At 43.7% G+C, this 13216-nt stretch overlaps 1 protein-coding gene and 1 non-coding gene across 22 annotated transcripts in view; one reads left to right on the top strand and one right to left on the bottom strand.

Annotated features, from left to right (window-relative positions):
- Positions 1 to 13216, bottom strand: part of KIAA1217 (KIAA1217 ortholog) — a 521587-nt gene that overhangs the window by 31149 nt on the left and 477222 nt on the right. For all 21 annotated transcript variants that reach the window (XM_070472065.1, XM_020882320.2, XM_020882318.2 and 18 more), the window contains one exon: positions 2887 to 3062. In XM_070472065.1, coding sequence (XP_070328166.1) covers positions 2887 to 3062 — 176 coding nt within the window. The remainder of the gene's footprint in view (positions 1 to 2886; positions 3063 to 13216) is intronic.
- Positions 9687 to 9759, top strand: TRNAG-CCC (transfer RNA glycine (anticodon CCC)). Its single transcript has one exon. It is a non-coding gene; the product is annotated as a tRNA-Gly (tRNA).

The following is a 13216-nucleotide window of genomic DNA, read 5'->3' as shown; positions in this document are numbered from 1 at the left end:
ACGCCAATAAAAATTAATTAAAAAGAAAAAACTTCCAACAAACAAAAGTCTAGGACCAGATGGCTTTGTTGGCAAATTCTATCAAACATTAGAGAAGAGATAGCAGCTATCCTTTTCTCAAACTATTCCAAAAAATTGCAGAGGAAGGAACACTTCCAAACTCATTCTCTGAGGCCACCATCACCATACCAAACCAGACAAAGATGCCCCAAGAAAAAGAAAATTACAGGCCAGTATAAGTGATGAACACAGATACAAAAAAAAAAAAAAAATCAATAAAATACTAGCAAACGAAATCCAACAGTACATTAAAAGGATCATACACCATGATCAAGAGGGATTTATCCTGAGGATGCAAGGATTCTCCAGTATCCGCAAATCAATCAGTGTGATACACCACATCAACAAAATGAAGAATAAAACCATATAATCATTTCAATAGGTGCAGAAAAAGCTTTTGACAAAATCCAACACCCATGCTACTGATAGATGACAGTAGCAACCTCCTCTAACTTGACAGAAACAAGAATGTTCCACAGACATTGTTGAAATGTCCCCAGGGGTCACGAGGGGAACAGACTTGCCCCTGAGAACCTCTGGTTTATACTGACTGTCCCGTCAGTAAGGACTGAGTGTCCTCTCCAGGATGCAAAGAGAATGAATGATCACAGGTCTGATTTCTGGAGGGGGTGCATGTGCACACATGTACTCACCTCTGAGGGTACGTCTCCCACTTCAACAAACACACCAGTAATAACATCCTGTCTCCTGAACACATCAACAACCCCACCCTAAACAGATGTGTGCATGATTTCATTTTGCCTGCTGATCTGACAGTAGAAACCCCCGCTATTAAAGAAACAGGAAAAGAACTTTGATTTGAAGAACCACTAGGTGGCAGTAAGCGGACAGCGATTCCAGCGCCAGAACCTTGAGTGTGGGGCAGGCAGCAAGTCGACAGACTTCCAATTACAAGGACTAGGCGTGTAATCAACAACACGATAAATATAATTAACATTGCTATATGTTACTTATGAAATTTGTTAGGAGAGTAAATCCTAAGAGTTGTCATCAGAAGGGAAAAAGTTTTTTCTATTTCTTTAATTTTGTATCTATAGGAGATGGTAGATATTCACTAAACTTACTGTGGCAATAATTTCATGATGTGTGGAAGTCAAGTCATTATGCTGTCCACCTTAAACTATATGGGGCTGCATGTCAATTACATCTCAATAACACTGGAAGAAAATTTTAACTGGCAATTCTATAAAAACATTAAAAGGCTATATACTTTTTTAAAAGAACTTTTCAAGAAGAAACTTGAGACCTAGTTGTAGACAGTCGGGCTGTCATAGACCCATCTCAGACAAATGACAGCCTTAACACCTCATGGTGGGTGATTGTCTATAAGTGCATGGACTAAATACAAATTTGGAGCCTGTTTTTGAGATGCTGATAAACAGTGGTCAAATTTATTATCTGACTCTCTAGACTGCCACTGAGAAGGGTATTCTAATTTTAATCAGGCACACTGGGTTGGCATCTGATTTGACATAAGCTCCAGCTCAAATATCAAAGAGGTCGATGAGCATAACACTCCCCACCCTGTAGGCTTCTGGTGAGTATAGTCATGGAGAGAATTTGAAAGTTGCTCCCTTACAGTCCCATTTTGGGACCTTTCCACTTTCCAAAAAAACAAGAGAATTTACACATCTACAATGGAATACTACTCAGCCACAACAAAGAAAGGAATTTTGCCATTTGCAGCATTTACATGGATGGGTGTGGTGGGCATTATGCTAAGTACAACAAGTCAGAGAAAAATACTGTAAGCTTATCACTTATATGTGAAACCTAAAAAATTCAAAAACTAGTGAATATAACAAAAAAACAGTGGACTCACGGATACAGAGAACAAACCGGTGCTTACCAGTGGGGGCAGCGAAGGGGAATATAGTGGGAGAGCAGAAGGTTCAAACTATTTAAGTGTAAGCCAGGCTACAGGATGTACTGTACAACATGGGAAATATAGTCAATATTTTGTAATAACTATAAATGGAGCAAAACCTTTAAAAATTAAAAAATTTTAAAGTATTTTAAATATTTAATACTTTAAGTACTTTAAATACTTAAAGTATTAAAAAATAATTTAAAAAAATTAAAATGGCTTTGTGAAACTCAAAAAAAAACAAACAGGAGAGCTACCAACACTAGAAGAACCCACACAAATGACTATTCATTATACTAAAAGGTGAAACTGTTCTATGATAAATCTTCACTGCATAACAAAACATACATTAACATAAACAGATGGGCCTGCCCCAGTGACTGGGGTGTAATAAAACTTCGCTTATTTCAGTAGTGTGACTTGATAGATGCTTTCAATAAGAACCTCACAGAAGATGGGTAGCATTCAAGGCAGCATCTTTCATTGTGCATCAGACATATTTTACACTGAAATTCTTCTTTTGTGATTTTAACTACAGCTGAATAATAGGCGGATAATTTTAGTGCTGTGTTATTTTGGCTATTAGTTTTAATTTATTGAGATTAAATTCAGATTTCCCATTTATCATTGGGTTGTGCCACAGCTCCTTTTAATTCGATGGGTTGTCAAGCCCTACAGAACAGTGTGATGCTTCCAAAGAGACTAATAAACTCAGTCACCTGAGGATTGTTCAATTTCCTGAGGTCGGATGGAGGGCACAAGCCAAGTGTCCACAGATATCCAGAACCAGCAGAACTCTAATGTGCACATTAGGTGCTCAGCAAAGAAAGAGCTTGAGAACACCGTCTAGGAAGGCCTCCTTGGCCAAGACAGGCTTGCCTTTCAGGTTGAACAGCTATGCACGCAACCAGGGACTGACTGCAAGGGCCCGGACTCACCACAGCTTCCGGACGATCTTCTCCTCTTCGTGCAGGTACTTCTGCCTCTCCTGCTCCACCAGGACCCGCTGGCGCTGCACGGGGTCCTCCAGTCTCTTCATCGTCTCGATCACCTTGCTGCTGATTTCCTGCTCAGCCTTCCTCATCATTGCCTTTAGCAGCTCCTGGTTCTGCAGCTGTTGGACAAAAGAGACCACCCTCCATCAACTCTTGCTGGGCTGATAGGAGGGTGCCAGGGCGCCTGGCAGCCCCCAGGTGTGGGTCTGGATAAACAGCCCCATAGCTGAGTCTTCCTTTATTTCACTGTAAAAGGGAAGGGAGCACAGACTGTATGTAATATTGCTGCTTCAGCCAGCATCCAAGTTTGAGCAGCCAGCTGACAAGCACACTTTCATATCCCTGTCTGCAAAAAGCAGTCCTTCCTGAATGCTGGAGAGACATACAGCAATGGGCGTGAAATCTCACATGTTTTCATAGCGAGAGCCAAGGGTACCAGCTCTGGAGCCAAGTGGACTTACAATCAAACCCTAAACCTACTCCCAGATGCAGTGAGAGACTCTGGGCACGCTCCTTATCTCTCAAAATGGAGGCGTTCATCTTCCTTGCCTCTTCTGCTCTGAAAATTAAATGAGATACTGTTTGGTATAGAAAGGTACTCAACAAATGTTCATTTGACTGTGGACTATTTCAGCCCATCAATTAAAGGAATATCTGTGTCCCTCTTATTAATGGGTCCATGGACCAAATACCACGTAATTACAGACCATCACAACATAGTACTTGAGAGGGTGGGGAAGGGAAGGCCTGGGATTTGGGATTAGCAGATGTAAGCTATTATATATAGGAAGGATAAACAACAAGGTCCTACTGTATAGCATAGGGCACTATATTCAATATCCTGTAATAAACCACAATGGAAAAGGATATATAAAAAAGAATGTCTATATGTATATAACTGAGTTGCTCTGCTTTGCAACAGAGATCGGCACAACACTGTAAATCAACTATAGTTCTTAAAAAAAAACAAAAAACCTCAAAACACAGTACTTGCTGTCAGTGGTGGCAATGTTATTTGCAGACGAACCCTAAGGCTTTTGGCAATTAACTGATCTCCCTGGATTATACGTAGGCTGCTTACATACATAAGACCACAATTTCCACATAATTTTCCCAGGTGGTTTCCAGAGTACTCTTGTTTCTCACCCCAAAGTATAGGATGTGTGAGTATCAATCCAGGCTTTACAAATATCTAGCCAAACATTTGAATCCTGTTTCCAAGAGTTGTTACGTGGCTCCCTGGGGCAGGACAATTTTCTGACAGCACATACATAAAGTGAGCTCATTCAATCAGCCTGAAAAGCAGTAACTCTATCATACCTATTATGTCTGAAGTTCCCCTAAAATTTCAATTAGCTGTTACTGTTTCCTTCGTTTTGTGGTTTCGTAGACTGTGTATCACCTCACAGGAAGGATGACGCTCTACCAGCTGTCCATCATCCGTGCAAACAGAGAGGAAATGCCATCTGACTGTGTCACCACCTGCCTGAAACCTCATCATGGCTTCCATTTTTCTCTGAATAAAAATAAACCGTTTCTGGGACTTCCCTGATGGCCCAGTGGTTAAGACTTCGCCTTCCAATGCAGGGGATGCAGGTTCCATCCCTGGTCGGGGAACTAAGATCCCACATGCCTCATAGCCAAAACACCAAAACATAAAACAGAAGCAATACTGTAACAATTCAATAAAGACTTTTAAAATGGTCCACAGTAAAAAACAAAACAAAACAAAATTCAACATGGACCAGCCCTACAAAACCACCATCATGTTTGAACATCACCATCATCAACTGTCCATCCAGAGAACAATAGCTTGAGTTTACTTCCCAGTCTTCCTAAGTAGTTCCCAGCCTTCCTAATTAGCTCCCAGTCTTCCAATTAGTTCCCAGTCTTCCGAATTAGTAGCCATGCAATTGTGGGCAAGTTATTAATCTCTCTATGTCTCTCCAAAACAAACAGAAAGGGACAGTAGTAGTTCGTATCTCACGGAGGCGTAATGGAGCTCCGTGAGGCAATCAAGTGCTCACAGTCGTGCCTGGCACAAACCGAGCTCTCAGTGTAGATGAGCTGCTGTTAATGCGGAGGATAACTGTGGGGGCAAGACCTGTGGTTTTGTCTGGGAGGGAGCCAGATAAAAATGTGCCACCCTTGTGTTACCTCCTCCTCTGAATGAGTCACGATCATGCTTTCACACTCTCCTCGCTAATGCTGTCTTTTTATTGAGGTCTTACCGACACGCAGACTCTTGCTGAAAGGCAACACGTCTGGAGACAGTGCGCGGACAACAGCTTCCTGCCATGCCCTCTGCAGCTGTGGCTCTGCCCGCAAGGCGTGGGGAGGTCTGGCCCTTGCCCATATCACCAGCCTCCTCGCACCGCAGGCAGCTGGCGCTCTCTCTGCTCCAGCCACAGGGCCATCCTCTCTGTTCTTCTGACAGCCCGACCCCCTTCCTTTCTGCCACAGGGACTTTGCATGATACTCCCTCCTCCTGGTTAATTTCTGCCCTCCACAGAGTCTCCAGGACACCGTGCCTGGTACATAGCAGGCACTCAAATATGGGGTGAGCCACAAAGTTCATTCAGGTTTTTCCACCAAATGTTACAGAAGAACACAAATGAACTTTTTGGCCAATCCAGTATTTGTTGAATGTGTGAACTGAATTGGTAATAACAGACAATGGAAAATCCACGATTATTTGCCAGATGGTAGAAATGCGAGGTGACCTATGGCTCAGCTATGCCTTGAGCTCAGTGCTAATGCCCAGTTACTAAACAGACATAATAAACCAGCTGTTATCAAAATGGCACGCTCAAATTCAAGGCCATGTGTCAAATCCTATAGACCTATTCCCTTTGGGGGTTGAGGGTGAGTGGTAATGGGTACATAAGGGACAAATAAGATGACTAAATGCGTCTGAAAGTGATGGATACCTAGGTCCGTCCCCGAGAGATCCAGATTTAACTGGTCTGAGGTGCAGCGTGGGCGCCGGGAATTTTAAAATCCCTCAAGGGCTTCCCTGGTGGCCCAGTAGCTAAGACACTGGGCTGCCAGTGCAGGGGTCCCAGGTTCAACCCCTGGTCAGGGAGCTAGATCCCACAGGCCACAACTAAGAGTCTGCATGCCCCAACTAAAGATCCTTCATGCTGCAGCTAAGACCTGGTGCAGCCAAATAAATAAATAAGAAATGGAAGATATAAATGTATTTAGAACCATCTGAGGTTTTTTTTTTTTTTAAATGTGCCACCACAGTCTGAGCACTGTGGTCTAAGAACACTTTGATGGACAGATGACATCACTGTGCTGTGAGCTGAGTGGCACGGCTCTCCCTAACTCTTCTGCCCAAATCTCACAGACAAGCTCCAATAAAATTATGGTCCAATCATCAGTGGATACTGACAGTGGCTATGAAGCCAGAAATTACTGCTAGAATATTTCAAATCCTTAAAATTGAAATTCCAAAGATGGGAGAAGTGAAGCCCTGAGAAGTGAGGGGACCTGTTTAGAGTCAAATTCAACCCAGTAATTTTCCGATCACCGTCTACTAGACAGCACCAGACAGCACACAAGCAGCTTCTGGCACACAGCAGATGAATCCAACACATGTTCAATGCTTGCAAGACAATACAGTTGACCCTTGAACAACACAGGGGTGGCGGTGCCTGCCCTCTGTGCAAAAATCCAGGTATAGGGACCTCCCTCCCTGCTGGTCCAGGGGCTTGGACGCCATGCTCCCAATGCAGGGGGTCTGGGTTCAATCCCTGGTCAGGGAACTAGATCCCTCGTCAGGGAACTGGATCCCCTCATGCTGCAACTTCAGAGTTCACATGCCAGGACTAAAGATCCCACGTGCCACAGCTAAGACCCAGCGCAGCCAGATAAATACATATTTTAAACAATCCGAGTATATCTTCAGATTTAATCAACCTCAAATGCCAAGATTTCCTGGGTGGCTCGGTGGTAAAGAATCTGCCTGCCAATGCAGGACACACAGGTTCGATCCCTGGGTTGGGAAGATCCCCTGGAATAGGCAATGGCAACCCCCTTCAGTATTCTTGCCCGAAAAATCCCACAGACAGAGGAGCCTAGCGGGCTACAGTCCCTGGGGTTGCAAAGAGTTGGACACAACCGAGCAACTCAGCACACACTGTGAAAACCTATAGACATATCATAGGAACACAACTGCCTGTGATATTCAAATTACTCAACTGGTAACAGAGTCAGGGAGAGACTCTCAAATTATTCTGTTTAAAGTGGAGGCAGGGAGAGAGGCCTTGAGTTCCAGGCTGTATGACTCTCCCACCCAGAAAGAGTGCCTTAACCCAGACAGAGGGAGAAGAAACACTGAATTTCCTATAGCACATTGGCTGGTGCATGGGCAACAGTAAGTAAAATCACAAAGGAATAAAGACACGCATAGGTTCTGTTTCTACTTTCCCTGGGCCCCCAACCCTCCCTGTCTGGAGTTCTTCCCACTGTCTCTAGGACTTGCTCCCAGTGTGCGCAGAAAGCAGGGCCAGTGCTGACTGCTACTATATATAAAACAGATAACCAGTGAGAACCTGGGCAGCACAGGGAGCCCTCCTCCGTGCTCTGAGGGGACCTGAGTGGGAAGAGAATCTAAGAGAGGGGATGTATGCATACGTATAGCAGACTCACTGCTGGACAGGGGAAACTAACAACGTTGTAAAGCAATTGTACTCCAATAAAAATTAATTAAAAAACAGTGCTGAAGGCAGGATGTGTGTCAACATCTCTCTAAAGATGCTTCAGATAAATTAGCCACCAGCACTTCAAATCATTACATTTCGTTTTTTCTCAGCAGGGATTCTAAATTTCAATTTAAAAGAAATCTATTAAGATATAGCTTAGGACTTCCCTGGTGGTCCAGTGGCTAAGACTCCACACTCCCAAGGCAAGGGGCCTCGGTTCAGTCCCTGGTCAGGGAACTAGATCCCACATGCTGCAACTAAAGGTCCTGAGTGCTGCAGCTAAGACCTGGTGCAGTCAAATTAATTTTTTTTTTAAAAGATATGGTTTACAAGCTATAAAACTACCCATTTTAATAGTGCACAGGTCAATGAATTTTGACAAGTGTATACACTGACGAAAGCACCACTAAAAAGGGAGACATCTGTTCTCACCCTAAAAAAGCCTTCTCAACACTCTGCACTCAATTTCCCAACCCCCAGCTCAAGGAAACCACCCACCTGCATTTTGTCCCTTAGATTAGTTCTGCCTGTTCTAGAATGTCACACTCATGGAACAGTACACTGTGAAATTTTGTGTATCTGGCTTCTTTCCTTCAGTATATTGTTTTTGAGATCCAGCCATGCTGTTCGGAATTTTAGGGCTTCATTCTTTTTCATACTTAGTGGTTTTCTATTGTATGGATTTAGTACGTTGTATGTACTAACATTTTAATGCTTTTACATATTGACTTGATTCTGATCTCGCTTATATTCACTTATGTCTAGAAGAATCTTTTTTTAATTTGATATTACACAATCATGATTGTGAAGTGATTGTGAGCAATGCCAATTACTACTTTTAACTTTTCCATCCATATGCTTTTTCCTTTCTTCTAGCCTTACTGCACTTGCTAGGACATTTAGTACAGAGTTAAAGAGAAGTGAGAGGAGGCTTCCTTGGCCACCACGCGGTCCCAATTTTATGGAGAATATGGTCGTGTTTCACCATTAACTATAACGTTTTCTGTAGGATTTTCAGACATCCTTTGTCAGATTAAGGGAGTTTGCTTCTACTCCAAGAGTGCTGAGTGTTTTTATCATCAGTATTGAATTTTGTTATATGTTTTTTCTGCATTTACTGAAATGATATGATTGTCTTCTTTATTCTGCTAAAAGGTCAAATACATTGAATCATTTTTTATTCCCTCCATATTAAAACCATCTTGAACTCCTGGGATAAAATCCAGGGTAATGTATTATTCTTTTTATATATTCTGGATTCAATTGCTAATATTTTGTTAAGGATTTGTTACATACATTTCCCAATGCCAGGGGGGCCAGGTTTGATCCCTGGTCAGAGAACTAGATCCCACATGCTGCAACTAAAATGTGGTGCCCACAAATAAATAAAAATGTATGAACTAAGCACTGAAGAGAAGGGAAAAAAAAAAAGACTGAAGCATGGCCTTTCTCTGATCACTACCGAATGCCCCAGGTGATTAATAAAACCGCTCCGTGCTTGCTGGTCAAGACATAAACATCTCCCAGAACTGTGTGAGCTCTGGGAATTCTCTGGCCTACAGCCTCCTACTTTGTGCCTGGATCAGTGTCTTTCACAACACGTGTGCTTGGCCTGTTAGTCGATGATGGATCCTTTCTCCACACTTTGCTCTCGTTTGGTACTTGGCTCCCCAAATCCTAGCTGCATCAGCTCCTTGCCCCTAACTGGTCACGTGGTCAGTGCTCTGTTTGGTTTCTCTCTCTCTGCACTTCTGTGATCTAAGAAGTGTCAACAGACAGAAAGCTGAGGAAGTTAGAGGTTTTCTCCTTTCCTTTCATTCTCCCAAGGGTCACACTCCTATGCTGTCTGTTGTCCGATGCTGAATAGAGTTATTTCATGCATTTATTTTTCGGTGTTCCAGTTGTCAACAGTAGAAGGGCAAGAACAGCTATAGTTATCCCTACATCCCTAGAAATTTCAGTTGGTTGTAAATGCTGTGGCTTGATGTTTTTATAAAACTACTCAAAAATAAAAATTAACTGGACCATGGGACTTCCCTGGTGGTTCAGTGGCTAAGACTCTGCACTCCCAATGCAGGGGACCCAGGTTCGATCCCTGTTCAGGGAACTAGATCCCATATGCCGCAACTAAGACCCAATGTAGCCAAACAAATACATGTATATTTAAAAATTTTTAACTGGATGAAATAAATTATTTCTGTCAGCTTCCCTGAGAAGGTAGGAAACTGCTTAAACCAAATTCCACTCACCTCAGAATGGACATGTGCCTCACATACTCATTGTGAGTTTCATAGTGAGTTCTTAGGTAAAATCTAAGACTATCCGGTTTGCCAACAGTGTGGTTTAACTGAACTGATTTTGCTGTCTGGTAGTGACAGTAAACAGGGGCTGTACAGTGCATCAGGAAGTTTCATGACTGCCAGACCAGTCAGAATGACTCCTGACCAGGAGTTTTTCCCCAGTTAGCTCCCCAGGCTGCAGGCAAGCAGGTACAGGATGCCTGCTCACCAAGCACATGATATCTGAGAGATGTGCCCCATCTTAGCCAGCGTAGGCATGTCTAGGGCTTGACACATTGCATGGCAGCCTGACTGTCATCTCCTGTGCCAGTTCCATTTATTATTTCTGCCAGGTGGGGAGAAATAGGTCTGCTCAGTATGGGCCAACATCCTGCATGCTTTTCTCAGGGACATACATTCCCATGACCGTTGTTTTGAACATCAGAAGATAAATGAGACCCTGGCACATTCCTATGAGGCACTATCTTATAAAAAGACACCTTACGATAACGGTACTGAATTATATCGTTTTAAGTACAAGGGCTCTGTGTCCTGCTGTGTTTCTTTTTTATGTTGACGTTTTACCTCCTCCCTCTCTTGGAAGACATGGTTAATTCTCAGTAGTCTTAAAAATGGAACACTGAGTTCAGAATAATCCAGTTTTTAATTTATCAAGAAGCAGCAGGAGGAGATGAGGGACCAAGAAGAAAACTGTGGCAACTGGAGAAACATGTATCCATCTCAACGTTAGGCCAAGTTCAAGTTCACAGAACTTGAACCCTCTCTTCCAGAAAGATCTCTCTCCCTTTAGCCCATAAAGAGAGGCAGAACAGCAGTCACTCCTGTGGTACTGGATGACCTGCATAAAACCTAAGGATAGTGGCATTTTGGGACAATGATGTAGCTCCTCACTTTTTTCCTAAATCATACCAGAAAGGGTAATAGACAAAGATGATCACCTTTGGAAGGGCACAGTTGTTAGGCGCTAGGCCTTCCCCTGTCTCTTTCTGCTGTTTTCAGCTAACTGCAGGTGCAGCTCCTACCTGGGATGGGACCATCACAATATAAAAGGTCCATGTAGCTCCTATCAGTTATGAGTAAGTAGAGAACATGTTTGATTAGTCTCTGGGAAAGAGGTACATTGTTTAGAGTTAGGGCTTTGAAATCACCAAGTGTGTTGTTCATGCATACAGGGTATTTCTGCTTCACTCGTTGTGACAGCTGACTGAGATGTCAATTTCTATGTGGCATCTCAATGGACTAAGAATTCATAATGTCTGAAAGCAGTACCTCTCACCCTGGAACATTCAGAGTCACCAATGTCTGGTCTTTGATCCACAACCAATGAAGTCAGACTCTGGCAGTGGCACTCAAGTATTCGCATTTTTCTGCAAGGCCTCAGGTGGTTCTCGTGGGTAGCCAGAATTAAGAACTGTTCTCTTAGACTGAAAATTCACATTAGCCTGGAGAGCAGGAAAACGGGAGCAAAGTTCCCGTGGTTTTCATCATCATCATCTCAGGCTTTCACCTCCCTCGACATTCTTTTTGCCGTATTTAAATCTACACACCCCATGGTGTCTGCATCGAATTTCTACTTCTGAGAATAATCCATCAATTTTGCAAATGAAATGCTCACACAGGCTATGCCTGACAGTCTTGGATTTTCCCATTGATTTAATTATCTAATTACCAGAGCCGGCTGCCAAGCACAAAAAAGATTTCATTCGTTTTCACTATTTTATAACACAGTTCAAAGAACATTTGAATTTCTAATTCAATTTTTGTTCTTTTGAGACTGTTCTGGAGTTTCGGAGCTCTCTAATGATAGCTCCATTATTGGGCTTATAATCACTGTGGGCCTGCACTTCCCTTTTGGTGTATAATACATGTGCCGAGGGAGAACTGGTGCTGAGATGGCTGAGTTATTCTAAACTGGTTTGGTTTCAAACAGACTCCCCTGAAAGCTGATGGAGGCACAGAGGATGCCAAGACTGAGGCAGAAACAAGAGCATCCAGGTTAGGGATCAAAATGCTTCTCCTTCTCTGCTTCTCCTTCTCTGAGTGTCTGCACTTTAGAACTGCACCAGCGTCTCAGCTCAGGAGTACACCTGGGGACTTCCCTGGTGGTCCAGTGGTTAAGAATCTGCCTTGCAATGCAGTGGATGCTGGCTCGATCCCTGGTCAGGGAACTAAGATCCCACATGCTGTGGGGCAACTAAGCCCACTCGCTGCAAGAACTGAGCCTGCGTCACTAGAGAGTCCATGCACTGTGGCAAAGGATCCCACGTGATGCAACTAGGACCCAGTGTGGCCAAATAAAGACCTGTTTTTTTTTAAACAAAGAAAAGAGCACACCTGCTCCATGTTCTTTACCCTGAAAGCCAGGAAAGCTGAGCAGTTCGGGGGCAATTAAGGAACCTGTGTAATTAAGATAGCGACCCGGGACTGACTGTAGCACCTCTTTGTTTGAGAAGCTATGATTCTGCAGCTGAGCCTCCTCAGTTCAAGGGTTACAAGGAGTGGCAAGTTGTGGGAGGTCCCTCCCCGGCCCCCCACCCCGGCCAGAGGACCAAACACGGCCAGCCACTAGCAGGGTGATGCCGCCACCCCATACATCACAGCCCCCGGGTATCAGATTTGCCACTTCACGGCAATTCCACCTCTGACCCCACACCAACAAATGCTCACTTTTGAAAGCAGTAGGAACCACCTTGCAAATGACACATTTAGGACTTTTTTTCCTTGTGAGGGTACAAATGTTTAGTCACCAAGTTGTGTTTGACTCTTGAGTCTAGGAGCGCACAATTTCCAATTTGATCAGCAGGTGGCAGTAGAAGGCAGATGCAGTGCAAGACGGAGGCTGAACCTCCTTACCACCAGCAAAGAACCCAGGAGCTCACACGTGTGCTGGCCTGCACGCATGCCCTCTGGCCTGCAGATTATGAAATGAATTTTAAATTACCTTCCAACATTTTTAGAATGAACGTAGATATTTTATATGAAACATCTATGTGTCCTGTGACTTCCCTTTGGTCCAGTGGCTAAGACTCCAAGCTCCCAATGTAGGGGGTCTGGGTCTGATCCCTGATTGGGGAACTAGATCCCATGTGCCAAACTAAGACATGCTCGCTACGTGCTCAGTCACTTAAGTCATGTCTGACTCTGTGACCCCATAGACTATAGCCAGCCAGGCTCCTCTGTCCATGGGATTCTCCAGGCAAGAATACTGGAGTAGGTTGTCAATTTCCTTCCCCAAGGGATCTTCCTGATGGAGGGACAGAACCC

Source organism: Odocoileus virginianus, chromosome 9 (genome assembly GCF_023699985.2).
Source record: "Odocoileus virginianus isolate 20LAN1187 ecotype Illinois chromosome 9, Ovbor_1.2, whole genome shotgun sequence".
NCBI classification, from domain to species: Eukaryota; Metazoa; Chordata; class Mammalia; order Artiodactyla; family Cervidae; genus Odocoileus; species Odocoileus virginianus.
This window is presented reverse-complemented; position numbering and strand designations above follow the sequence as displayed.